This window comes from Ustilaginoidea virens, chromosome 2 (genome assembly GCF_000687475.1).
Source record: "Ustilaginoidea virens chromosome 2, complete sequence".
Taxonomy (NCBI): Eukaryota; Fungi; Ascomycota; class Sordariomycetes; order Hypocreales; family Clavicipitaceae; genus Ustilaginoidea; species Ustilaginoidea virens.
Genome location: NC_057317.1, coordinates 1,971,224 through 1,998,380, shown reverse-complemented (window position 1 = coordinate 1,998,380; position 27,157 = coordinate 1,971,224). Strand labels below are relative to the sequence as shown.

General features: G+C 55.2%; 8 protein-coding genes across 8 annotated transcripts; 5 read left to right on the top strand and 3 right to left on the bottom strand.

Annotated features, from left to right (window-relative positions):
• Positions 1–1,166: 1,166 nt before the first annotated feature.
• UV8b_02286 (uncharacterized protein) lies at positions 1,167–1,654 on the bottom strand (the record flags this gene model as incomplete). Its single annotated transcript, XM_043139784.1, has 2 exons — positions 1,167–1,406; positions 1,553–1,654. The coding sequence occupies 2 exons, from the start codon at positions 1,652–1,654 to the stop codon at positions 1,167–1,169; spliced, it is 342 nt and encodes a 113-aa protein (XP_042995718.1).
• A 1,305-nt stretch (positions 1,655–2,959) lies between these two features.
• Positions 2,960–4,780, top strand: UV8b_02285 (uncharacterized protein; the record flags this gene model as incomplete). The annotated part of the gene is made up of 3 exons (XM_043139783.1): positions 2,960–3,032; positions 3,145–3,249; positions 3,366–4,780. The coding sequence occupies 3 exons, from the start codon at positions 2,960–2,962 to the stop codon at positions 4,778–4,780; spliced, it is 1,593 nt and encodes a 530-aa protein (XP_042995717.1).
• Positions 4,781–5,446: 666 nt separating this feature from the next.
• On the top strand, positions 5,447–7,855 carry UV8b_02284 (uncharacterized protein; the record flags this gene model as incomplete). Its single annotated transcript, XM_043139782.1, has 2 exons — positions 5,447–7,298; positions 7,371–7,855. 2 exons carry the CDS (start codon positions 5,447–5,449, stop codon positions 7,853–7,855), a joined length of 2,337 nt encoding a protein of 778 aa, XP_042995716.1.
• Positions 7,856–8,681: 826 nt separating this feature from the next.
• On the bottom strand, positions 8,682–10,616 carry UV8b_02283 (uncharacterized protein; the record flags this gene model as incomplete). Its single annotated transcript, XM_043139781.1, has 1 exon — positions 8,682–10,616. One exon carries the CDS (start codon positions 10,614–10,616, stop codon positions 8,682–8,684), a length of 1,935 nt encoding a protein of 644 aa, XP_042995715.1.
• Positions 10,617–15,349: 4,733 nt separating this feature from the next.
• Positions 15,350–15,785, top strand: UV8b_02282 (uncharacterized protein; the record flags this gene model as incomplete). Its single annotated transcript, XM_043139780.1, has 2 exons — positions 15,350–15,602; positions 15,736–15,785. The coding sequence occupies 2 exons, from the start codon at positions 15,350–15,352 to the stop codon at positions 15,783–15,785; spliced, it is 303 nt and encodes a 100-aa protein (XP_042995714.1).
• A 544-nt stretch (positions 15,786–16,329) lies between these two features.
• UV8b_02281 (uncharacterized protein) lies at positions 16,330–19,774 on the top strand (the record flags this gene model as incomplete). Its single annotated transcript, XM_043139779.1, has 4 exons — positions 16,330–16,556; positions 16,609–17,530; positions 17,594–18,076; positions 18,134–19,774. 4 exons carry the CDS (start codon positions 16,330–16,332, stop codon positions 19,772–19,774), a joined length of 3,273 nt encoding a protein of 1,090 aa, XP_042995713.1.
• An 871-nt stretch (positions 19,775–20,645) lies between these two features.
• Positions 20,646–22,750, bottom strand: UV8b_02280 (uncharacterized protein; the record flags this gene model as incomplete). The annotated part of the gene is made up of 3 exons (XM_043139778.1): positions 20,646–21,916; positions 22,000–22,385; positions 22,473–22,750. 3 exons carry the CDS (start codon positions 22,748–22,750, stop codon positions 20,646–20,648), a joined length of 1,935 nt encoding a protein of 644 aa, XP_042995712.1.
• Positions 22,751–24,053: 1,303 nt separating this feature from the next.
• On the top strand, positions 24,054–26,510 carry UV8b_02279 (uncharacterized protein; the record flags this gene model as incomplete). The annotated part of the gene is made up of 2 exons (XM_043139777.1): positions 24,054–25,238; positions 25,341–26,510. The coding sequence occupies 2 exons, from the start codon at positions 24,054–24,056 to the stop codon at positions 26,508–26,510; spliced, it is 2,355 nt and encodes a 784-aa protein (XP_042995711.1).
• Positions 26,511–27,157: the final 647 nt, after the last annotated feature.

The window sequence follows — 27,157 nt, the reverse complement described above, 5'->3', positions numbered from 1 at the left end:
CGAGCGTTGACAGTCGACCTACGGCGTACGGAGTAAGTACATCTTATTGTATGGGTCGCCCAGGCGATGGACTGACCTCTTCACGCGTGCATTGTACTGTACCGTGCCGGCGGCGACGGTTGCTTCCCTCGTCGGAGACGCATCTGTCGGTGCCTGTGCCTGCTGTGTGTCAAGAATGGCTCGGATGATGTCAACCAACTGGCTATTCATGATGCACGAATACACGCGGCATGCCCGCCTTTTCCCCCTTGCTTTAGCACCAAAGGCAAAGTTTTTGCTGGCCATTCTGCTCAGGAACCTTGGGCACGCGTTGGGCTTCAGACTGCCATTCCTTTGCCAACGTCCACCATGACCATGGCCATGACGGGCTGACTGGCTGGACCTTTCGACACGGAGAGCGTCATGCCCGGCCCAAATAACAAGCCAGGCAAAGCCTTGCCAACAGAGCCCACCAAGTTCCCGGCCAGCCACCTCGCTCTCCCCCAGTTTTCGGCCCCTTGGGTACGGGGCATGTAGTTTAGCATAATCAGCCTTTACATACCTAACAAGCCGAGGAGCAAGACCGAGGAGCAAGACTCCGTGCGAACCGGCAGCATGCGCGCGAAAATACAACTTGCCTCGACTAAACGTCATGTGAAATGCCCCCCCCCCCCCCCCCCCCCCCCCAAAAAAAAAAAGAAAGAAAAAAAAAGAAAAAAAATCAGTCATATATAGGAGGAGCCCGCTACTTTCCACCATGCCAGGCTGACTCTGCAGCCCTGCGGCAATTGTTTCTCCATAACACATGGCATCATCGCGTACGGATCCCACCCATGAGCGGTGGATTGCGGCTCTCCCTCCAGGAAGAACAAATTCAAATACACTGTTACCGTTCCGATAGTGGATGATAAAATCTCCGCCGTGCTTCAAACAGGTATTCATGGCGGCGAATAAAACCTTCCCTTTTCCCCCCATCCCGGCCAAAGCGTCAACATTTCCCTCATTGCCTCTTCAACTGGATCCATGTGAAACATGTCTACATTAACGCCTCCCGGTCTTTGAAGACGACACTTCTCAAAAGCAAGGGCAAGCGTTAGCGAGTGGCGAGAACTACGCTTTGGTCAGCACGTTCAAACCTCGCATAATAAATATGCACCCTTGCTTCAGGCTGAGGCATGCATCATGAATCACCTACCGGATGGAATGATGATGATGAGCAGAAGAATGATGATGCCAGCAATCAGGCACATGCGCATCTTCATATCCTTCCACCACATCTGCTTGCGAACTCTGTTGGCGCCACGGCGGAAGCCCTGGGCCGATACAGCCAAGTTGTCCGTCTTGTCTTGTAAAGCGTCAAGTCGCTCGCCTCGCTGCGAAACCTTGTTGATGTTGTCACGCATGATGCCGACAGTGTCGTCAATGTGCTGGATCAAGCCATGTCAGTTTTCGTACTTGGGGACTTCCAACCACTTCTCCCGTTTGACGTAGCCACAGCGCCAACCGTCGCATAGCGCAGGGCAGTTTGATCGCGACACGAGTATTGCATCATATTGACAGGTAGTGAACATACCGCCTGGATCTGCTGGGTTCGCTCGGTACCTCCGGCGCTCGGGGAAGCGCCACGGTGCGCGTCATCGGCGGGATGAGGATCATACGGGCCTTGGTGGGACATGATGGCGGTTGCAGGAAGCCGAGGGAAAAGAACAATACTCTTCGAGGAAATCGAGATGTGGGAGATGTGGGAGACGTTGCGACGTGGCGACGTAGCGAGATGGAAAAGTTTTGACGTCGGCACTGAGCGGTTCGATGGAGGAAAGATGCAAGATGCGTTGCTAGAGGAGAGTCGGCTGGAGCCAGACGACACCAGCCCCCAGCCCAGCCCAGCCCCTTGCCACAAGTTGGCCTGGGAGCATGGCGAGGCGCAGGTACCTGGGTACTTGTGCACATAGCCGTACGATGGCCACCTCGGCGGGTTCCCCCTACCCGTCTGTGGCTATGCAGTGTGAGTGTGGCCTTGGCACCAAGTCTGTCACAAATTCTCGGGGACAATCAAAGCCTTGTAAGTTGTAGAATAAATGTTTCAGAACAAATGCATTGGTATCAGCACGGAGTATACAAGGCCCTTGTGGATATTTCCAATCATGCCCAAGTTTTCCCGTTTTCCCGTTTTCCCATTAGCTACCAGGTACTCCGTACCAGGTAGGTACTTCAGCAACATCTAGGCTCCTTCCCTCTTTCAGTTTGCGAAGCTAAGTCTCTCCTTCCTCGTCAACGTCTCCTCCGGCCAAATCAAATCTCCATCGCATCAACCAGGTCCTCCACCAAGAGCTGAACCAAAATGTCACCTTTGAATTCGATTGCCTTTCGAAGCTGTCAGACAACCGACTTCATCCCCTGTTATATAACAGCGATTCTCCCATCGTGCAGAAGTTTATTTCATCAAAATAAACATACCATACCCATTGTCCCATCGAGACGCTTCGTGCCAACCGTGTCGCGAGGCTTTTGCAACCCACACTTTTTCTCCCTTTGTCCTGGATGACACCACCAGGCGGCGGACTGAACTTGGCCGTTGTTTTTCGTTGTGCCAAACAAACCCTTTGAACTAGCCACGGGTTGTTCGCCTGTCCACTTCACACAAGACAGCAAGCGCACTCAACGTCCTTTGTCTCGCTTGGTATATTGAACCGCCCAAACTCGATTTGAAACGGTTTTCACCACCACTACTTTTTTAGCATCTTCATTGGAACCAGACCCGAAGCGTTTACCGGCTTGCCCTTTCGTTTTTGACCCGTGCTCCCACTCTTTGCACGAATCGTGCGTTGCCTGGTTGCGCTTGCTCTGCCGTTTATCTGAGCTGGGTAACACCTTGACGCTCGTGAGCCGTTCTCAGCCGTACGAAGTAGACGGCTCAAGTGTGAATAAAATAACACCTGTCACAGCACTGTGCGGAAGGCTCAGGTCCTTTATTGCAGATATGTTGTTCGTAACGGTGCTGCTACTGGCGCATTTTGTCTCCGCGGCCTACGAGCTGGATCCTAACTCGACGGGTAAGTCGGTTGCGGGTTGCGGGTTGCGTGTCATAAAACAAAGGCCCGCAAAATTTGCGAGACTTTTTTTTGTTGGCTACTATTAATTATAGCTAACCCAGGCCTCGGCCAGCTTCCATCGTCTCTGTAGGCAAGCAAATGGCTGCAGACATGTTGTCCTTCTACGACGGTGACAAACCAGGCGGTACACCGGGTCTTTTACCAGCACCGTACTACTGTATGTGGAATTCCCCCGCTAGATCCGCCCATACTTGCGGATGCTCCTTTTCTTTTTTCTTTTTTCCTCTCTTTCTTTTCTTTTTCTTGTTGCCATTGTCAAACTAAGTTTCTCAGGGTGGGAGGCCGGTGCTATGATGGGAACTCTGGTTGATTACTGGTATTACACGGGCGATGAGCAGTACAACAAACTTGTACAAGAAGCGCTCCTCTTTCAGGTCGGTGATGACAACGACTTTATGCCGCGAAATCAGACCGTGACAGAAGGGAATGATGACCAAGGTTTCTGGGGTCTAGCTGTCATGAGTGCCGCCGAGTACAAGTTTCCAGATCCCCCAGAGGATAAACCGCAGTGGTTAGGTCTAGCACAAGCAGTCTTTAATACGCAGGCTGCTCGATGGGATACGGAGCACTGCAATGGCGGTTTGCGTTGGCAGATTTTCAAATGGAACACGGGATTCGATTACAAAAACTCCATCTCACAAGCATGCTTTTTCGCGCTTGGTGCCCGACTGGCCTTGTATACGGGGAACGACTCTTATGCCGAGTGGGCCGAGAAGACGTGGGATTGGATGGTTGGCATTGGCTTCATCGACCAGGATTGGCGCGTCATTGACGGTGCGCATGTTGGTACGAAGTGCACCGATCATGTGCCCTATCAGTTCTCGTACAATGCTGGAGGCTTCCTTCTCGGTGCTGCTGCAATGTACAATTACACCGAGAAGCCCATCTGGAGGCAAAGGTTGGATAGTCTGCTGGACGGAAGCAAGGTGTTCTTTACAGGGCCCGAGAAAAACATCATGACAGAAGTGGCATGCGAAGCAGTCCATCGATGTAACCTGGATCAACAATCCTTCAAGGCCTTCCTCGGCCGCTGGTTGGCCGCAATCACCAAGTGGGCACCGCACACGTACGATTTCGTGATGCCGTATCTTCGCGCCTCTGCCGTAGCTGCGGCCAAGCAATGTGTCGGAGGCGACAACAAGCGCATGTGCGGTTTGAAATGGAACCAGGACAAGTACGACGGGACGACTGGCGCGGGCCAGCAGATGGCGGCACTGTCGGTAACCCTGGCGTGCATGGTGAAGAATCGGCCCTCGCCAGTCACTCAACACAGTGGTGGCACCAGCAAGGGCAACCCAGGCTCGGGCGGGAGCGACATTGGGCGCGACGAACCTGCTCCTCCCGTGTACCGGCCGCTCACCGCGGGTGACCGAGCTGCAGCTGCGATTTTGACCGCCGGGATTCTCGTCGGCATGCTCGGCGGCATCGGATGGCTCTTGGGAGATGAGACATTGGACAAGTCTGCTTTACAGCAAGTCCGGAGCTGTCGAGGCTCTGCTTCCGCGGCCGTTGGCGCGGCTGCTAGGGCGACAGCTACTGCCGGGTTGCGACTGGTCCGCCGGCATCATCAAGCTGTGGATAGGAAGACTGTTGTTGCCAGGGTCGGCACAATAACAAACACCGTATCTCAAGGTCAAGCAGATGGGACAACAGTTCAAGCTCGTGAAGCAGCAGACGCAAAGGCATAGACATGTCACGTTGGAAGTGAGCGCGTAGGGGGGGGAAGCTGAGGAAAAGACGGTCAAAAAAAAGCATGTCTATCGGCTGGCTGGCCCAATACACGACACGAAGCTTTGTATAAAGGGTTCGAAGAGAGATGCTGGTTGAGCCGCTGCTCTCCCAGCCGCGCGGAGAGAGAAGAGCGTGGTGGATGGATGATGGATGATGGACTGGCCGATGCATGCATGGGTGATGGGATAGATGCTGCCAGTTTGCCGACGTAGGACCATGGACATTATTATATGTGCGTGTATGTCGTTTATTGGCATTTCATTTTCATTTCCAGGGTGAGTCGGGTGAGCGGGGTGAGCCTACATCTGACGAGCGATAAGAGGTGCAATCCGCGGGGCTCGTGGAGTGGAGACCCAATCGTGGTTGGCCAGGGTCCAGTCTCGTGACTCTCGTCAGAAGTACGGCGTCACCCCCTTTTCGACGGCCCCAAATCCCCAATTCTACAAGCCCACGGCCCGCCAGTCGCACCCTGCCCGCGATTTAGCCCTTTTTCAGGGACCAAAGAAAAAGGGAGTAGAGCCTTGTCAGCCTTTTTTCTTGGTCAAGTCAATGATAGCCTCGTGAGGCAGACGGAGACTACTCTCCCTCTGGGAGTCCCCCCTCTCCCCCCCCCATTGCCCACCATGCCTTCAAACACACTCGGGGCCAATCACCCCGGACCCCAGGGATTGCTGTCACCCGCAGGCTACGACGACGACGCATCCTCCATCCACTCGCGGAGCGACCAGGACACGGACAGCGACGACGACCAGCTGCAGATGCGAGCGCGCAACAGCCGCGAGCTGCGCGCCGCCGACCGGATCGTCCTGATGGAAGAGGAGGAGCTGGACCGCCTCGTCACCACGACGAGGCAGCAGCAGGAGCGCCAGCGCCGCGGCTCGGGACTCTCCGTGCCCAACCCGCTAAGGATGTTTGGCCGCCACGGCGGCAGCTCCTCGCAGCAGTCATCCCCCAGCGCCTCGGTGGAGGACTTGGTGTCGGAGAAGAGACGGGCCAGGCGGTCGAGGCGCAGGCAGAAGCGGCAGCGCCTGCGGGAAGACGCTCGCCACGGGGAGGACGGCGAGCTCATGTACGAGATGGAGGAGGGCGGCGTCAAGGACGGAAGCTCGACCGGCGACGGCACCGACCGCGAGAACAGCCTGGAGGAGGCGGAGCGCCGGCGTCGCCTCGACCTCGTCGCGCCGGCAAGGAGAGCCCGTGTCGGGGGGCGAGGCTGGCCGAGGTGGCTTCTCATCCGCGCCCTCGTCGCCGTTGGGCTTTCGATGCTGGCCCTGGTGGCGTGGAAGCTGTCGAGGGGTCCGGGACGCCGTCTCGGGACGCCGCCGGGGCTCGTCAGCAACGGCACCGCCCTCTTCGGGCCGACCACCATCATTCTCAGCCTGGACGGCTTCCGGGCGGACTTCCTGCACCGCGGCCTGACGCCCAGGCTGAGCGCCTTTGTCAGGGAGGGCGTGTCGCCGCAGTACATGGAGCCGTCCTTCCCGTCCCTGACCTTCCCCAACCACTACACCCTGGCGACGGGCCTGTACCCCGAGGCCCACGGCATCGTCGGCAACTCGTTCTGGGACCCCGTCACCGGGGACGAGTTCCACTACACGGACCCGGCCCGCAGCCTGGACGCCAAGTGGTGGGGGGGCGAGCCCTTCTGGGTGTCGGCCGAGAGGCAGGGCGTGCGCACGGCCGTCCACATGTGGCCGGGCAGCGAGGCCCGCATCCACGACATGTTTGCCAGCTTCGTCGACAGGTACAACGGCAAGGAGCCGCTGGACAAGAAGGTCGCCCGGATCCTGGGCCTGCTGGACCTGCCGGGCAAGGAGAGCGCCGCCGCCGCCGCCGCCGCCGGCGGCGGCCGCCCGCAGCTCATCGCCGCCTACGTGCCCAACGTGGACACGGACGGCCACAAGTACGGGCCCAACAGCACCGAGACCAGGGCCACCATCCAGCGCGTCGACGCCATGCTCGACGACCTCTTCGCGGGCCTCGAGCGCCGCAACCTCACCGACATTGTCAACGTCATGGTCGTCTCCGACCACGGCATGGCCACCACCGACGCCTCCCGCCTCGTCCAGCTGGAGGACCTGGTGGACACGTCGGCCGTCGAGCACACGGACGGCTGGCCGCTGTACGGCCTGCGCCCCAAGGACGACGAGCACACGCAGGCCCTGCACCGCCAGCTCAGGCACGCGGCCCGGTCCAACCCCAGCTTTGACGTCTACCTCCGCGACGTCGACATGCCCGCCCGGTACCACTTCGCCAACAACCCGCGCATCGCGCCGCTGTGGATCGTCCCCAAGACGGGCTGGGCCATTGTCACCAGGGACGAGTTCGACGTGCACGAGGCCAAGGGCAAGGCGCTGGTCTACCACCCCCGCGGGCTGCACGGCTACGACAACCAGCACCCGCTGATGAGGGCCATCTTTATCGCCAGGGGGCCGGCGTTTCCCCATCCCGCCAACAGCCGCCTCGAGCCGTTTCGTAAGTTGCTCCCTTTCTCCCTGTCTTCTCCCTCTCTTTTCTTCATTTCGCCATGCTGAACGTTTTCACGAGAAAACATCAACGTGTACAACATCCTCTGCGACTCTCTCCACATCCAGCCGCGGCCCAACAACGGCACCCTGCGACTGCCCCTGAAGCCCGTCGGCGTGCACGATGCGGCCGCCCAGCCGGAACTCCCTGATCCACCGCCGCCCGCGTTGTCCGCTTCTCAGGATGCCCCCGGGCGCGCTTCTGCCCCTACCTCTGTCGCCGCACCGCCCCAGCCGACCAGCGGGGCCACCCCAGACCAGCCACCCGCATCTTCTCACGACGGTCCCGGGCGCGCCTCCTCCTCCTTCTCCTCCTCCTCCTCCTCCTCCTCCATCCCTGTCGCTGCTGCGCCGCCTGGTCCGGCAAGCCAGGCTGCCAGCGCGGGGGCGGACGCGGCAGCCCCGGGCGATGCCTCCTCCATCGGGGACAGGCTGAAGGGCTGGTGGGGCTGGCTCGCGGACAAGCTTGGCCACGCGTGGGACAGCATCACCGGGTCGGCGCAGTAGTCAAACCTGGCGCGTGCGGTGGTGCTGGCAGTCGGGCGACAACCCGGGAGTGCGTGTGACAAGTCGCATGCCTTGGCAGCAACGCAGGCAGGCCCAGGGGCCCTGGCACGCGAGAGCAGCGCGATCGCGAAAGCCCTGGCAAGGCGAATCGTTCCCCTTGTCGGGGGGCGAATGGCAAAACGTGCAGTGCGGTCCGCGAATGGGCTACCCACAGTGCTGTGCTGGCCCTCTCAAATCGACCTGGTTCCGATTACCCGGGCGACCAAGCTCAACGGCAGCACGGAAACTTTATTCTTCTGACGACGAAAGAGGTGTCCGTCCACGGGGGGCGCGAAACCAGCTTCTTCTGGTGAACAAGCATGGAAATTACGATTTGCGTGAGCCACTGACCAGCTGTGCTACCTACCTATCTTGGCCTGCCTACTGTTTTTGACATGAGACATGACTGGCAACAGGCATGCCCAGACGCACGCGCGTATATCACATCCGTCTCTCAGGGCCCCCATTCCCGATCCCTCTCTTTGTTTCCCTTTCTCCCCCCCCCCCGAGATTCGCAGCGCTGAGCAAAGGACGCAAAAGAGGTGTGTGTGTGTGACGAAATAGGAAAATAAAACACTAGAAAAATAGAAAGGGGGGGTCGAAGAAGCGTATAATATATATACAGGGCTGTAGAGCAGAGCTACAATAGAAACTTGTCGCAAATGAATATTAGACGGCCTATCTACTCTGCTGAGATGGATGACCAAAATAAAGAAACCACCCTTTTCCCCCCCGCCCCCGGAACAGATTCAATTCTTTGCTGTATACGTTCGCATTTCACCCCCGTCTACACGAGGACGAGCGCGCCAATGGCCAATGCCAAAGCCGCGGCTGGGCCAACCGCGCCAGCTCCGGCAGTGGGGCCGGGAGGAGTGCTGGGGCCGGTGGCGGTAAAGATGGGGGGCCGAGGGCCGCCGCCGTTACTGCCAGTGGGCCCGAGGGCTGCGGTAGAGTTGGTGCCGCCGACGCTTCCTCCAGAGGTTGGAGCATTGCCGCCACCCCCGCTGGAGGGCTGCCGGCTTTCACCGTTACCGCCAGTCGGCTGAGTTTCACCACTGCTGCCAGGAGACGCGGGCTGGACGGGGGCGGTGACGAAAGTGGTCTGGCCGCCAATGGGCTGAGTGGGTGCCTGACCAGAAGTGCTGGTAGCGCCAGGTTCGGTACCGGTCCCGGTCCCAGCAGGAGCCGTAGCAGGCTCGGTGCCGGTGGAAGCTGTGGTTTCCTTGTCTGCGCGAGGAGTGGTGATTCCAGTACCAGAAGCTGTGGTCTCCCTCGCAGTGCCAGGATTTGTAACTCCAGTAGCAGGAGCTGTGGTGGTTTCCTCCTCGGTGGCAGGAGTGGTAGCTGCAGTAGCAGGAGCTGTGGAGGTTCCCTTGTCAGTGCCAGGAGTGACACCTGCAGTATCAGGAGCTGTGGAGGTTCCCTTGTCAGTGCCAGGAGTGAAAACTCCAGTAGCAGGAGCTGTGGAGGTTCCCTTGTCAGTGCCAGGAGTGAAAACTGCAGTAGCAGGAGCTGTGGAGGTTCCCTTGTCAGTGCCAGGAGTGGCAACTCCAGTACTGGGAGCTGTGGAGGTTCCCTTGTCAGTGCCAGGAGTGGCAACTCCAGTACTGGGAGCTGTGGTTCCCTTCGCAGTGCCAGGAGGGGTAATCTCAGTACCAGGAGCTGTTTTCGTTTCCCTAGTGCTAGGAGGGCTAATCCCAGTACCAGGAGCTGTGGTGGTTTCCTTCTCAGTTCCAGGAGGGGTAATCCCAGCACTAGGAGCCGTAGTAGACCTGATGCCAGAAGGGGCTGTAGTAGTTTCCTCCCAGGGCTCGGTAGTCGACGGTTCGTGGTTGCGGCTGGTGGTAGTTTCCTCACAGGATTCCGTGGTCGATGGTTCGGGGTTGTGGGCAGGAGTCGTTTCCTCACAGGGTTCCGTAGTCGATGGTTCGGGGTTGTGGGCAGGAGTCGTTTCCTCACAGGGTTCCGTAGTCGAAGGTTCGGGGTTGTGGGCAGGTGTCGTTTCCTCACAGGGTTCCGTAGTCGAGGGTTCGGGGTCGTGGGGAGGAACCGTTTCCTCACAGGGCTCCTCGCTGGTTGTAGGTTGGCCGTCATTGGTAGGAGTTGGGTCTTCGCAAGGCTCCTCGGGAGCTCTGGGTCGTTGGTTGTTCACCTTCTCGGGCTGTGCGGCCTTATTGATGCAGTTGTTCTTGCTGAACTCGACTTGAGCCTTCAGCAAGAGGTTTTTGAGTTCCACGACAACATCCCGCGCGACATGCTGGGCATCGTCAGGGAATTTGGAGACGATTGAATCAGTGAGGGCGTTGGAGTAAGTGCTAATAGCCGTCGTTTGCTGGCCAAAATCTTGACAAAGGCTGGCGCTCTCAATGATGCTCTTCTTGGTCTTGAGATGATCCAAGAGATTTTGACACTGTTGTTGCAATGCGTTGACAGGGTTGGTAAGCGTTTTGGCATCATCGACTGCTAATTGCTTCCCAGCATCGACGGTAACCTTGCCGTCCTTGAGAGTCTTGACAACTGCGGCAACAGCGTTCTGGGGTGGTAGCGAATTTCTGGTGAAGTCCTGAACGAGAACGTCGAGAGCATCGATGCGTTGCCCAACCCTGCGCGTCACGTCGGTGATGAACGAGATATCCAATTCAGCAGAAGTTGCAGAGGAGCCAATGACTGCAGCGTTGACGCCGGTAGCCAAAGAGGCAGCGGCGGCGACGAGAAACTTCATTATGAAGCTATGAAGCCGAGAGCGATTGCTCCGCGTACGAGTTCTGATGACAACGAGCGACTAGAAGTTAAAGAACCTCGAAAACAAGGCTGGAGCAACCCAGGAGATCCCTCTGGAGCAGAAAGGAGCAAAAACGACCAACAATCCCATTGTGTGTTTGGGGGCGGCCATGTCAAGGTTATATAACTCATCCCATGCCTTGAACTTGGGGTGAGAATTCCGACTCGAGCGTGCGTGGCTACGTGTTGCGACCGGGGGCTTATGCATGTTCCAGTCAAATATATGCATTTCGATTAGGCAAATCACAAGATGGGTCGATTCTGAGGGTCGAGCCTTGCAATGGACAGATCCGATACGATTGCGCCTGTCGGTACGGATACTGATGACGGACCGGAGGCGGCGCGGTGCTCCTGCAACCTGGCAAACCACGCAGTCATCCGGTAAAAACGACCGTATCAACGCACCACGCCAGGCCTACCTACTGGTATAGGAAGGCATGAAAACCAGAATGTTGTTGCTGTCACCATTGCGCGCAATGGCGGCATTGCCAGCTCGAAGCGGAAATTGAAGAGTCAGCCCAAGTCAGTGGCTAGCCAATACATCCAAAGTATGAATTCGACGTGTTTCAGCCACTGATCAATTGATCAGGTTGGCTATCCAAGTCAAACACGGCCATTTCTTGTCGTGACCGAGGCCAGCTGCAGGACGGTCCGTAAAGGACCGTAAACGTACTGGGTGGTGTCGGTGACTGAGACTCGAGACAATCCATGCCCAGTTTTTTTTTTTTTTCTTTCCCTTCTTCTTTGAACGCAGTGACGGCTAGTTCTGTCAATCTAATCAGTCACCGAGTACGCCCGCACGTTCGTGGAGAAGCAGAATCAAAGTGCGCGACGGTTATACCGGGCATGTCAACCCAGGTGCCAACCCCTTCTCTATTCGCGCCCCCCCCCCCCCCCCCTTCCCCCCGGAAGGCTTTCTTCTTCCTGACACTGCAGGTCCAACAACTGCCCAACCTTGCTAAGGGTGTTCTGAGCCATCCTTGCCGTGCTGGATCTCTGCCCTTGAAAATGAGATAGCTTTCAGCCACTGGACAGGGCTGTTCCTGCACGGGAGATGGGCGAGGGACACGCCACCTCCATACGAAGCGTGGAGGCAGCGGCGACAACTTAATCGAGCTCGGCAGTATGTCCACTATACCGTATTCGGGGCCTGGCTTATGCATACGCGTCGTCGCAATTGGAAAAAAAGGGGACAGGCCGAGAAGTTGGGCAGGTGGTGTTTGATGACGCGAATGAAGACGGCTCGGGATTTCTGCGTGTCTGACACCAGCTCGACAGATCCGACTCGACCGGCCACACATAATGGAGGCAAGAGGGGGTGGATTTGATGACCAAGGGTGGAAAAAGATATGAAGGTTTGAGGAGAATTGACGTCCGTCTCTTCCCCGGCCACCCGCCGACGCCGAGTGAACCGGTTCGTTGATGGAAGTCAACCAACTGCCTTTCACCCCACCATGGAAGGCAAGACTCTGACGAGACTCAACAGACTCAACGAGACTCAGTGGCAGGCCTCGATACCAGTTTACCAACAAGAAGGTCTGGACTCTGGACTCTGGACTCTGCACCGCTGGTGTTTGCTCCAGAGGTAGGAGGTACCCGAACCAAGCACTTGGTCAACTGGTCCGGTGGCTACTGCCTGTTCGTGAGATTACAGCCATGCCCAGCGACCATGATCCTGGCGCGTCCAGCAAATCATTGGACAGTAATCTTTCTCATCGACCAATTTGGCGGTGACCCGCTTTAAAAAAAAAAAAAAAAAGAAGAAGCGAGAAGAAAAAAAAAAGGGAAAGAAGGAGAGAAAAAAAAAAAAAAAAAAAAAAAGAGGCCTGCACTGCAATGCAATGCACCGCGGCGGCAACTGCAATGCCCGACCCGACCTTACCTGACCTGACCACTGACACTGACACTGACCACACTGACCCCAACGCGCAAAAATCGTGCGCCTGTTTAGGCAAGAATCGGCAGGGCAAACAGCACGGAAAAGAAACGAAGGGGTCGGGTCAATGTCGACCAGACTGGAAAAGCGGGGGCAGCATGGGCGGCGCGGATGCGTGGATGGCGTCACGGCGTGGATGGCGGGTAATGTTACCTACCATTGCCCATTGCCGCAGTGCACCAAACACCTGACTCCCTCCGAGATAGCCTGGTGACCCTGGTCTGCCGGCTGATGTTCCGCCGGGCTGGCTTTCGCCCAATCAGTTATCAAGAGTTGGCCCCCCCGGTACGGAGTAGGGATGTCTTCCGTGTAGCCGTGCATAGTTTTCGCTCATGATATTAATCCCTGTACGGACTACGGAGTACGGAGTACAGAGATGGAATTCGAGAAATCACATCTTGCAGTGTGCACCCGATTCAATTCGAAGCGCTAGCCAGCGACTTGTCGTTGCATGCTTCAACATGCCTTGTTCAGTGTGGAGTCTACTCTACGTACCGTACCTACTCCGTACCTACTGGGTGGGATTTAGAACCTGTTTTTTTTTTTTTTACTTTTTTTTTTCGCGCTGTCATGCGCAACGCTGTCATGCGCAAATTTTCCTTTGCCCGCTCCAGAGGCCAGTCAACGCGCTGCCCCCGAGACCGCGGTGGGAGAATTATGCTTCGTCATACAAACGCAATCCGCGGCACAATGTCGTCTGGGGGAGAGCTGCTCACCAACCGACTCGAGAAGGAGGGGTCCAGGCGAGGCCCTTGCCAGGGCCATGTCAGATGGAAAGAAAAAAAAAAAAAAACACGGAGAGAGGGTCACGTAGTTATTGGATCATGTCTTTGAACAAAGGTCCTTTATTGACTCCGTACCGATTATGGTACTGGGGCCAAGTTTGGTGCCTGGTGCCTGGTGCCTGGTGTAATGGAGACGAGGAACTTGAGGGTACATCTGTAGCATTTACCTACCACGTCCAGGGGGGAATGCTCTCAAGTGCTGAGAAGCGCTCCGACCGAGTACCGACGAGGTTGTTAGGCCCACAGGTGCCTGGTAGCTTTCAAATACTAGCATGCAGTTATATACATACGTATTCCGCACTCTGTTCTAGAATGCAGGGTGCAATGGCCTTTTCTTGTCGGACATTTCAAGCCCCTAGGGTCACAGATGTCTATTCTCGGTTGAAATTGGCAGTTCAACGTGGAAGCTGGCCCTACTCTGATGGTTCTCGAAAATGCCCCGATGTGCGACGCCGTCGTTGGATTCTGAACAAACTTGTCAGGTACCAATAAGCAGGCAGACGGCCGGATCTTTCCGTTTACCGGTGCAGGCAGGGGTACCGTCCTTGCAAGCATCATCTTATTAAAGGGTAGTATCGGGTAATTATCATTCTGTCAGGACGGGAGCCATGGCAACTATCCTGGTTTCCCGAACTGGCATCAACCATTACTATTGCCAACGTACGTCCGTACGACTTCTCGAGTCACCTCCTCAAGGGGGGTACAAATATAAAGTCTCAGCAGCGAATAAGGGGTTCACCGGAGAGGTGACAGCTTAACAGGCAGGGAACTCCTCGGGATAAGTCTTGATTGTCTTGGTTAAGGTTCGGAGGGATTGGGGGGCTGCTGTATATTGTCGCATTTGATGATGAGCCTGGTTGTCGCACTTTTCTCTTTATTCCTTTTTTTGTTTCCTTCTCCTTTTCCGTTGAAAGGCTGGGATTTTGCAAGAGACTGAGGGTTCAGTGTCGGGGCGCACGGTACAGCGTAGCTTTGGCATTTTCTTCTTCTCGCTTTCTTTTTTGGCCCTTTGACCCTGGAGATTATTGCTCCCACATTGGAGGACCGTTGAGCACAGTATTGAAAAGTATTCACCGAGTCTGTCAAGATGTGAGACCTCCAGTGGCAGCACCTGGGACAAGGACGGGTAGGTTTCAGGTGCTACTTGTGCATAGTTGTAGCTGTTGTGGCAGAAACGCAGATTGACAAGATAAAAACTGACTTTGCGGGGGGGGGAGGAAGACAGAAACTCACTCACCACGGTCCTGGCTCCCCCTGGAAACAGTCTTGTACGAAATTCTCCAGCATGGCACAGGCAACGCAGTGTCGTCGACCTTGAGATGCCGGAGTGTTTACGCCTATTTAATCTGTACAAGGGTCGCAAATTCTGTTCGCCAAGGAACGCCGTCCTGTGTGGGGAGAAGCGAACTATGAGTTATGACCCACACGTTAGAACATGTTTGAAGAAAACGACTTCAACTGTTGTCAAGACTGAACAACGTCTTGTGCCTTTTGCATTGTCAGCCGTCAACCGAATCAGTGGTCCGACGCGGACATGGCCAATATCTGGGATATCTGGGTTAGAAAGACTCCGTAGGAAGGAATCTGTGAGCTTACCCGGATCGGGTTGACATTTCGCCGATTTCCACCTCGTGGCCTCCCCACCAATGAAATGCATGAGCACAAACTCTTGAGATTTGAGACGCGTCGCGATACAAGATACTGGTTGCCAACGACAAACGACAAACGATAAGACGACCAGACAGCTTCACCGCCAGGCAAATGGCTGCTTGACTTGGTTAGGCTTCAATCTAACTTTTGGGCCCGTCCCTTCCGCTACCGCAAACCGAGGCGATCACGGAGTCTTGTGTAGCAGCGAAGCAAACCTACCTAGGTACCTAAACATTCACGCACGTGTCCATATCCTGATGTCTGGTGCTTCTTCGCTCGACGGCATCGTCCATGGAAGGAAAAATGGCAATATCAATGACCAGCGAGAACATCCTGGACGCGTTGACTGCCCAAAACGCCCTACTTGATTCCATGCAGGACGAGAGGTGGCCAGGCGTCGAAGAGGAGCGGGAAAAGGTATCCCAGAAGATTGGAGAATTGGAACTCCTGCTGAGGCAGCAGCAGCAGCAGCAGCAGCAGCAACAACAACAACAGCAACAGCAGCAGCAGCAACAACAGCAAGATCTGCAGGCAACCCCGTCCGCTACAAGAAATGGTTTGTTTTGCCTCGTCGCGCATCTGGCTTGTCTACCTTCCAAGACTGCACCCGCCCGTGTATTGCGCAACATGCCATCCAGAGCAAAGTTAGTGGCATGAGAAGCTGATGTGTTAGAACTTCAGGTGTTGAGACGCACCGATCAGCATCGTCACGGTCCTCCAGGGCTACTCCATCTCCTAGTAGGTGTAGATTTAAGTTTTTTTCACTTTCCTTTTTTTTTTTTTTTGCGACCGTCAAACTCACATGACAAATGGCCCCCCCCCCCCCCCCCCCGGCCCGCTGCCTGCCCCAGAACAAAGTTGCGTGAACTTGTTCACATCTCCTCTGCTTTGACGCAAGTCAACCCGTGAAGTTTCACATATGCAATTCCAAAGCTTTTTGTGCCCTAGCTCGCTCGCGAAACTAACCCTGAACACTCACTCAACCTCCTAGTCATCCTCGTTTCTTGCAGGTGCTGGGGAATGAGTGTGTGTTGCTGCCTGTTTTCTGCCGCCTGGCCGTCACCTTTGTGTCACCTGCATTACATGCAGCGGCCAGGCATGCCTTGCTTGTGCTTTGCACATAAGAGGCAAGCAGACATTCATGACTTTACCTTGGCTTCGTTCTGGGACTTTGCTCACCATTACTTGACTTGGTTTGATCACCTCCTCCTCTGACAGATAATACCGCAGAAAATCCATCTCAACCACAAACTTCTCGTTCAAACAGTGGCCCTTCCGTCGAAATGGAAACCCCTCGCAGAGACAATGTCGTGGGGGATATCGGTCCCTCGTCTGCGTCTCTGCCGAGCAGGAAGCGGGCTATAGGCGCTGTCGACTCCGCCGTGATGCTTCACCCAAGTAAATCCAGGAGACCTACGCCGACTCCGGCAGGCGATCACAGCTCCAGCCCTGCAGACTACAACAAAAGAACAGGCTCTTCCGAACCCTATGAAATTATTGATCTCACAGGGTATGGTTCTTGGCCAGTGTTCTAAAGAGAAACGTAATTCTGACAGACACAGGGAGGAGGACGACTTCAACGCTACCATTATCGCGGAACAGATTCGTCGTCATCAGCGCTCAGAACAAAATAGCAAAGGTCGGGAAATGGCCTGGCAACGCTCTCAGCCTTCGCCTCTGCCACCATCATCTGCCTCGGCCAGCATGCGGTCTGAAAACGAGTCGAGTGCACTGTCGAGACTGATGGCGAGGCAGCGCTCAAACGTAGGAGATCCTTTTTCCACGCCCAGGCCAAGTGCGACGATGCCCGGATCATATGATCCAAGCTGGGATGACGCGGACCAATGGCGGTCTGCAGAGTCTGCACTCGATTCACCTTCCAACCCTCGACATGGCTCTCACGACGTACATAGCCGTATGGCTATGTACTCTCCTGGTTCTGCGCCTCAGTCGTCTGGATCAAGGCCAGGCGCGCCGCAGATTAATGACAAATTTGTTCTTCGATCTCAACCCTTATTCGCCGCCCATAGCCATAGTCCTCAACGTGCTTCGTCTGCGGTACTACCCTCCTCCGTAGTACCCATTCTGCGAAGTTCCGGTGGCGACACCTTATCGCATATTATTGATAGGACGAGCGCATATGATTTCTCCAACGGGGTTGATCAAAACGGCGTTGCGCTCCAAGATCGCCTGATGGACATCTTTTCCCACGAGGAACAAGATCCGCAGCTTACCGAGAAAGAATTGGATGATTTGTTGAGGAACATTCGTCCCGACGTGGACATTCCGGCGGAAAATCGTGAAATTGGTCCCGCAGGGCTCAAGTACCCGCTCTATCGCCATCAAGGTGTAGCTCTCGCCTGGATGAAGGAAATGGAAAGGGGAACCAACAAGGGAGGCATCTTGGCCGATGACATGGGACTAGGAAAGACGATTTCCACTCTAGCCCTCATTCTTGCTAATCCGGGATATTGTCGTCCCAAAGTAAGTTTTGCTTCCTCCTTTCTTGATGCTCGCTTATTGCTTGGTCTTCGCTAACGGAGACAGACCAATCTTATAATCGGACCGCTATCTCTAATTCGTCAATGGGAAGATGAAATCAAGAAAAAAACCAAGGTAACGCATAGGCTAAGTGTCTTTGTCTATCATAACAAGAAAGCAACCACCGACGAGTTGCTCAAGTACGACGTTGTTCTCACCACATATGGGACTATTGCACAGGAGCTCAAGCGCTATGAAAAGTTCATTGAAGAGAACAATGACAGGAATATTGATTTCAAGGATAGATCAGTCGCCTCCAGGTTTCCGCTATTGCACCCAGAAAAAGCAGTTTTTCATCGAATCATTCTAGACGAAGCCCAGTGCATCAAGAATCGAAACACCCGGACGGCAAAAGCATGCCATCAACTGAAAGCGACCTATAGATGGTGCCTCACAGGAACTCCGATGATGAATGGGGTTCTTGAGCTCTACTCTCTCTTGAGGTTTCTCCGAATCAAGCCATACCATACTTGGGAGGCTTTTCGTAAGGTGAGCGATGCCAAAATTGGATACACCGCCGGGAAACTAACTCTCTTGGCGAAACAGGGCTTTGGTGTGCTCTTCGGTATGCGGGGTGATCCAAAGAGCATGGCCATGAGCAGGCTTCGAGCTTTGCTCAAAGCCGTTATGCTGCGTCGAAAGAAGGATTCCGAGCTGGACGGGAAGCCCATATTGCAGTTACCTCCCAAGACGGAGCATGTCGTCTATGCGGAATTGTCCACCGACGAGCGCGACTTTTACAAACAACTCGAAGAGAAAGCCCAGGTCATGTTCAACAAATATCTCCGCGAAGGAACCGTAAGCAAGAACTATTCTAGTATACTCGTGTTGCTACTGCGCCTTCGTCAAGCATGCTGCCACCCGCACCTCAACCTGGACGTCAACGACTCGGTCAGTGCGGTGAGCCACGAGGATATAGAAAAGCTCGTCAAGGAGCTGGACAGAGGGATAGTTGAGAGAATCAAGGGCATCAAAGCCTTTGAGTGCCCTATCTGCTACGATGCGGTGCAGTCGCCCTCGTTCTTCATACCTTGCGGACACGACAGCTGCAAAGACTGCCTGCTTCGCATCACCGCTGACGCGGCGGTACAGAATATCCACGAAGGCAACGAAAGTGACAGAGCTAAGTGCCCTGTCTGCCGTTGCGTGTTTGAGCCCAAGAAGTGTTTTACGTACGACACGTTCAAGACGATTCACATGGCTGAGGAGGTTGAGAAGATGGCGGCAGATGGCGATTACACCGATGACGAGGACCATGAGGATGAAGACGACTCGGACGATGGGTCTGCCACTGATGATGATGATTCTGATGTGGACAACGACGAGACTGATGAAAAGGGGAATCTAAAGGGCTTTGTTGTCGACGACGGCGTTGACGAGGACGAAGGCGACATGGACCACCAGGATTATGAGCTTGCTGACGTGGGAGAGCTTGCAAGAAAGGCGTCCAAAGGCGAGACAAACGATGCAAACAAGTCCCACAAGACCAGGAGCAAGAAAAAGGCCAAGAAGTCGAGCAAAGGCAAGGGCAAAGCGAAGGAAACTGAAAGACAAAACGACGTCAAGCCCTCCATGCTCAAAGCTCTCCGAATGGAAGCCGTCAAAAATCGAGTTGCTTACCGCAAATACATGCGCTACCTCCGCAAAACCTGGATGCCCGCGGCCAAAGTAACGGAATGCATGCACCTCCTGAAGAAGATTCGCGAAACGGGAGAAAAAACCATCATCTTCTCCCAGTGGACCCTGCTCCTCGATCTCCTCCAGGTGGCCATGTGGCACGAGGGATTCGACGCCAACCCCCTGCGCTACGACGGCAGCATGACAGGCGACCAGCGCAGCTTCAACGCCCAGCAGTTCCGGGACGACGCCAAGCAGACAGTCATGCTGGTTTCCCTGCGCGCCGGCAACGCAGGCCTCAACCTCACGGCGGCGACGCGCGTCATCATCATGGACCCATTTTGGAACCCTTACATTGAGATGCAAGCCATTGATCGGACGTACCGCATCGGCCAGCAAAAGGAGGTGGAGGTGTACCGCATCCTGACCAAGGAGACGGTGGAGGATCGCATCGTCCATCTGCAGGACAAGAAGAAGCAGATTGTGGAGGCCGCGCTCGACGAGAAGGAGAGCATGAGAATCGGAAGGCTGTCTGAGCACGAGCTCAGGTATCTGTTTAACGCGGGATGACGATGGAATCTCATGTCATCATGAGAATGATACCCCCTTACTTGCTTGTGCGGATTTCCTTCTTTCTTGCCTTCTCGTCTCTTTTTTTTTTTTTTTTTTTTTTTTTTTTTTTTTTTTGCTCCTAGCCTCAGAACGAAGGGAAAAAGAAAAAGATTCTGTATACGTGGATAGACTCTATGCGAGAATGGGGAGCACTCCCTAGATTAGAAGTGGTGAGCTGAGGTTGGAATCGGGGTTTGGAAAGATGGTCGATCGGGTTTGGCTGCTACAAGACCTAGCTTGGCTGAAACCACGTCGCGAAACTGTCGCGACGATGAAAGCAGAACGGCAGAGTGGCCAGCTACTGGATTAACGAGCTCATGATGCATCAACGTCTTTCCATTCGTGTGAATTTTGGGTATACTGCGCTGCGCTCTTGCTGCCGTCCCCCACGTAACCACCGACTGGCACGGCAGTCCTCAATCTAAACCTCCCGACGTACTTATGGTCGTGGTTCTGAGCCCAACTCACGCCCGTCTACGTCTACTTCTCAACTGCGACTTTTTTCCCGCTCAGGTGGCTCTGCCATTGAAAACGCTGATGGCCATCTCCAAGCGTTTGCTCAGCTCCTCCGACTCCGCTAGTTGAGAGGTTGAGCTCGCGACTTGTTTCTGCTTCTCCTCCTCCTTCGTTTGCATATCTCTTTGCCAGCTTTTTTTGGCCATTCGTCCTCTGAGACGGGCATTGGGCACGTCCTCTGGCGGCTGTTGGGGTTTGGGGTCTGGGCTTGCTTTTGCGTTTGCGGTTGCTTTTGGGCGCGCATGGCGGGCGTCTCCTCTGCCGAGCCCGTCGCCGCTACTGTCTCGCCGCCATGCGCGGTATGCTTTCCCTCCTAGGACACGGACCGGGTAGCTGCGTTTTCCACAACGTCATGCATGCTTGCGGACTCGCCGCCGGCTGGAGCTGCTGACCACTGCCAAGATTCGGATGACGACTTGTTGCCGTTCGAAACGACGGTGCGTGTCACTGCGAGCGCAATGTCAGGACTGTCCCGGACGGAAAAAAGGAGCTCGAGGGTGTCGTCCTCGGCGTCGCAGACCAAGGAGCCCTGTACGCTTCGGATCCACTTGTTGTTGTTGTTGTTGTTGTTGTTGTTGTTGTTGTTGTTGTTGTTGGGCGCCTGCTCTGCGCGACTGGAGAGCTTTGCGAGGAAGTGGAGGGCCAGTGCCCGCGAGGTCGCCGTGCGGAGGTAGTCGAATAGACCCTTTGTGTCGGTGTACCCGTCCGCGTATGGGGCACACGCGCTGTGCAGGGCAGAGGATGTCGGAAGCGCGACATGGTAAAAGGTCGTGGTGACGGGGAAGAGAAGCGTTCGCCCGCGGATGGTGAGTGCTGCTTCGGGCAGAATCACCAGGTCGATGTTGTACTCTATCGGCTGCAGCATGCTGCGGACCAGGGAATGCGCGCCGGCTGGTTGGTTCGGCCCCTGCGTTGCCGCTTCAACGACCGAGTACTGGGCGGTCTTGAGGGTGAACGATGAGGGTAGCCCTGCGCTTTGGAGACACGCCGCTATATCGCCGACGTACTTGGTGCATGCTCGGACACTGCGCATCGACGCCATACGCGCAATGACGGGCCTGAGCAACGCCGGCACTTGCTGGCCGCGCGTTCGGGAAATGTGCGGTGGTATGGGGCGAATCCGCATGAGCTCATTGCATTGGTGGGCGTAGCTTAAGAGGACATGCAGCGAGATGGAGATGGTCTCTGCCACGTTGCTTTCGGGCAGCGAGTCATCGCTGGCAGGGCAGGCTTCAAGCGGCAGCAGCTCCAGGATAATCTTGGACGATTCATCCACCATGCAGGTCAGCTTGGAACCTTGCGGTTTGACGTCGTACGCGGCCAATGTGCGGGCTTCGCGCGTCAGCTCATGCCAGAGTTCCTGGGAAAAGATGGTGTTTCGCGCTTCGAGGACCCGAGACCCCAAGGACGCATCGTCGTTTGCCCTTCGCCGAGGAACAGACCGGCCGACGAGCTTTCCGTCCTTCTCGTACGTCACGACCAGTCCTTCAGACACACCGCCTAGCCGACCGAGGTCGAGCTCGACTGAGCCATCCTCACCTCGCTTCATGGGCGCCAGACTATTGTTTTTGAACTCGGCGGTAGCTAGAATGGGTCAGATCCTCGGGCTGTTTTTTTTTCTTTTCGTTCGAGGCCATCCTGTGGCCGTGGCACCTCGGCAAGCTTACCCTCGGAGAAGCCAAACTTTACACCTAGCAGGTGCCGCGACTGCGGTGCACGGCAAATGAACCAGCCGGAATTTTTTACGGCCACCACGTCGCGCCAGTACTTGCTCTCGGCTTCGACCTCTCGTTGCAGAAATCCTCCGGCTTCTTTGGCGGCATCTCTTGCCTGGTTGATCTGCATGAGCGTCCAGCCAAGGGCAACTTCCTCGCCATCTTTTGCCCTCGAAGGGTTCACGATCGGCTCGTCTAGCTTATCTGCGCCGAGAGTGCCGATGCCGACCATGTCTCGTAGTTGCTGAGAAAGCGTCAAGCCGGCTTGCGTTGGGCGTTGCTTGGAAAGGAGTAATGACAAGGAATCCAGCGTGAGGTTGGCTGTATTACTGGCAACTCTAATGCTCAATTGTCAGGTTCTAGCTGGATTTTCGGACGAGAGATGGGAAGAGTAATCGCTTTTGCACCAAGCTAGAGCTGCATACTCGATATGTTTCAAAACTTCCATGCGCGCTGCGATGGGATCCTTGGCCTGGTCGTCGTCGACGCCAGCATGAGACAAGTCTACGTCTTCTTGGTCCGACTCGGCACCGTTGATGCTGTCTCTGGATTTGATCTCATCCCGCAGCTTGTCCTCGGTGACGGCGCGGAAACCGCCCGGCTGTGCGTTGACTCGGGCAATAAACTCGGCAAGGTTCTTTGGCGCCTTGTCGGCGACTGGAAAGGGTCGCAGGGACAGAGGCGAACCCTCGGCAGGGGCCATGACTACTAACACCTCGATGAGGTTGGGAGAAAGTATCGACGCATGTAGACGATGATGGGGACAAGACACTTGTATTTGATGATGTGGGAGTTGCGCTCAGCCTGAGGCAGTGCACCTTGAAAGTTGGCAAGATGAAATTACTAGGTCTGATCAAAAGTGGTGTTGATTGACGATGATGATGATGATGATGATGATGGTGGTGGTGGTGGTGGTGGTTTTTCGAAGCCAAGCCCATCATTGCTTCTTTTTTCTTCTGTTACATAAGCCACTGCGGTGATGGTCAATTACCTAAGGTACCTAGCCTGACCTAACTTTGTTGGGGGAGCCCAGCCACAAGGCTTGGGCCATGCCTGTTTGTAAATGGCTCAGGTGGGCGGGCTATTAAACATGGTTCAGGCTCCGGCCGAGTACGGAGTTTCCTGAAAGTACCAAGTTCGCAGTTAGTAATAGGAGGTAGAAGCCTGGATCGTCTAGCCGGGATCTCTAAAAGAAGGGCATCGCATCGCAGACGCCATTTTTGTGCTTATTGTTTCTGTTAAAGGTGAGGTAAAAAGTCTACGGAGTATAGGCGGCCTTTTATAGTGTCCAGCCTGGCAGTGCACCGTTTCGTCATCGCGCAAAGTCCCAGTAGCGGTACCTAGGTAGGTACATAAGGTACTTGCTGCTACCAGACAGTACAGTACTACCTGTACTCCGTACCTATCAGGCTATCAGGCTATCAGTAGAGGGGCACTGGGTTGTTGAAGTTGTTGGCCCCGCGTCACCGAGCGAGAAATATTCGCCGGCCAAAATCAGCTTTGCTGCAGCCGATATAGATTGCTTGGCTTGTTGCTGATGCCAAATCTGCTGCGCCCAAATCTGCCGCTGCGCCCAAGGTCGTCCATAGTGCCTGCAACTCTGGTTGAAGCTCAAGTCAATGCTACCAGACTGCTTGCTGCGTGCGGCCCGTCCCTCCTCAGCTCGCAAAGCAGCACTGCCGAGTTTCGTTTCGTTTCGTTTCGTTTCGTTTCACCAGCATTGGCGGCTGCCAAGGAGCGCCTTTCCTCGCCTTTTCTTCCCTGTCGCCTTTCATCCTCGTTTCCTACAGTTATTGCTATGAACTTGTAGAAGCGCCTCACGCCGTACCTACGTTTTATTTTTTATCGATTTTATTTATTCATTTATTTCTTGACCTATCGATTAGTCTACTCTGGCCGTTTCGAATCGCTCCCAAAGGCCGTCTGGTGAGCTCGCTTCCCGGGTGTTCCTTGTTCTGCAGTAACGCCCTACCTTCCCGTCTCCGCAAACGCCTCGCTGTCTCGCCATGGCTCCCAAGAAGAAGATTGCCGTCATGACCTCTGGGGGCGATTCCCCAGGCATGAACGGCGTTGTGCGCGCCGTTGTCCGCATGGCTATCCATCTCGGCTGCGATGCCTTTGCCGTCTACGAAGGCTACGAAGGCCTAGTGCAAGGAGGGAACCTCATCAAAAAGATGGAATGGCACGATGTTCGTGGCTGGCTATCCGAGGGCGGTACCCTCATAGGCACAGCTCGATGCATGGCTTTCTACGAGCGAGAGGGACGGAGGAGAGCGGCCAAAAACATGGTCCTGCATGGGATTGATGCCTTGATCATCTGCGGCGGCGACGGTTCGCTCACTGGTGCTGACAAGTTCCGTGCTGAGTGGCCGTCCTTGCTGGAGGAGCTCGTGGCCAACGGCGAGCTCTCCACGGACCAGGTTGCGCCATACAAACATTTGAACATTGTTGGCATTGTCGGCTCCATCGACAACGATCTCTCCGGCACCGACGCTACCGTGGGCTGCTACTCCGCCCTCTCCCGAATTTGCGAAATGGTCGATTACATCGAGGCAACAGCCTCGTCACACTCTCGAGCTTTTGTCATCGAGGTCATGGGGCGCCATTGCGGTTGGCTGGCTCTTCTAGCGGGTGTTGCCACTGGTGCAGATTTTGTCTTTATCCCCGAGCGCCCCCAAGAACACGACTGGAGACAGGACATGTCAGAAGTGGTCAACAGGCATCGTCAACTTGGCAAGCGCAAGACAATCGTGATTGTCGCCGAAGGAGCCCGTCACAAAGATGGCAACAAGATCACGCCGCAAGAAATCAAAGACCTTCTCTCGGACAAGACAGAAGGCGGTCTCGGCCTTGATACCCGCATCACCACTCTGGGCCACGTACAGCGTGGAGGTACCGCCGTAGCTTATGATCGCGTCCTCGCCACCCTGCAAGGCGTGGAGGCTGTCAAGGCTGTCTTGGAAGCTACTCCCGAGACGGAGACTTGCTTCATTGCCATGAACGAAAACAAAATCGTGCGTAAACCGCTGATGAAGGCCGTGCAGGAGACCAAGGAAGTCGCCAAAGCTGTGGAAAGCAAAGACTTTGAAAGAGCCATGTCCCTTCGCGACACTGAATTTGCCGACCAGTACAAGTCGTACACTATGACTACGAATGTCATGATCGATGACCATAAACTGCCCGAAAAAAGTGTAGGTGACTCGAGCAAGCTTGTGGCTTTTTTTTTTTTTTCCCCTTTCTCTCTTCAATTGCGCAGAAAAAAGCACTTGTCAGGCTGACACGCAATGCAACAGCGCATGAAGATTGGCTTCATCAATGTTGGTGCTCCCGCTGGCGGTATGAACGCAGCAGTACGGGCAGCTGTTGCCTATTGTCTCAGTCGCGGCCATGAGCCTATTGCTATTCATAATGGCTTTGCAGGGTTTGCACGCCATCACGATGACAAGCCCATCGGTGCCGTCCGACCGTTTGACTGGCTCGAGGTAGACAGCTGGGCCAGCAAGGGCGGCTCCGAGATTGGAACGAACCGCGAGCTACCCGAGGAATCCGGCATGGAGCTCATTGCCAACCTGATTGAGCAGTACGAATTCGACGCCTTGTTCATTGTTGGTGGATTCGAGGCCTTCCATTCGGTATCGCAGTTGCGCAAGGCCAGAGATCAGTACCCGTCGCTTTGCATCCCCGTCTGTCTTCTTCCCGCCACGATTTCCAACAATGTTCCCGGTACCGAGTACTCTCTCGGCTCGGACACCTGTCTTAACGAGTTGGTGAGCTACTGTGACAAGATCAAGCAATCTGCCTCTGCGACTCGCCGGCGAGTTTTCGTCATTGAAACCCAGGGTGGTCGTTGTGGGTATGTGGCGATACTCAGTGGGCTCAGCGTTGGCGCCTCGGCAGTTTACATCCCAGAGGAGGGCATCAGCCTGGAAATGCTCAACGCAGACGTCAACCATCTCAAAAACGTCTTCAAAAACGACGGGGGGCAGTCGCGAGCCGGTCGTCTCATACTAGTCAACGAAAAGGCCAGCAAGGTCTACGACGCAAAGCTCATTGCCAACATCATCCGTGAAGAGGCCCACGACCGTTTCGAAAGCCGCGAAAGTATCCCTGGACACGTGCAGCAGGGTGGGGTGCCATCTCCCATGGACCGGTGCCGAGCGGTTCGGTTGGCCATCAAGTGCGTCCAGCACTTGGAAGAGTATGGCTGCAACGCTCATAACCGGGTCAAGAAGGACCCCAACAGCACGAGCGTCATTGGCATTCAGGGTTCCGAAGTTGTGTTCACGCCGATGAAGGTTCTTGAGGAACGAGACACGGACTGGCCAAACAGGCGACCCAAGGCTGCTTACTGGCTTGGGTTGCGCGAAGTTGTCGACGTTCTCGGCGGCCGGCCCGACTATTCGAAACCAGAGGAGAACCCAACTGGCTTGGTGGCCAAGGACATCAAGAGAGGGCTCGCTTGATCAGTCGTCATGACAAAGAGGAAGAGGTTGAATGCGTGCGATTTGACAGTCCTTTTGCGATTTGCTAGTCTTTCTTTGGTCCTTTTTATTTTGTTTTATTTCTTTCTTCTGCGTCGGCGTTTGTTCTTGGCGGGTCCAGGGTGCCACAATGCACGAGGCTTGCTTTTTAAGATGATGCAGGAAATCAAAGCCGAGGATGTGGTTCCTCGGGCGGTTCCCCTGCGCTTGTTTGTTCCCCTTTGAAAGAAAGAAAGATGGGGGTAAGTCGCGGCCAAGTAGTCTGCATCGTGCGACGAGCCTCGTCGTGGTTGGTTCATGACCCCGAATTTGATTACGGAGTCGTTGGATTGCCTCACTCAGGCCCCAGGCGGCCATGCTGTGGGTTGCGGCGCGTGCAAATCCTGAGGGACCATCATGTGATGCAACGAGAGGGGGAGGATGGCGTGAAAGGGGGTCGGGCGAGTGAGACCAGAGTAACTTGAGGTCAGCGACACGGGACGAGTCAAGCAAGGTTGGTGGTCAAGTGGTGCGTGAAAAGGGTCAACTGGTGTCTGGTGCTCATGGTTGTCAGTAAGCCCGAGACGACTCAGCCTATCGGCATTTGTGATGTTGTGATGTCGGAAACCTAAAAAAACCTAACCGGAGCC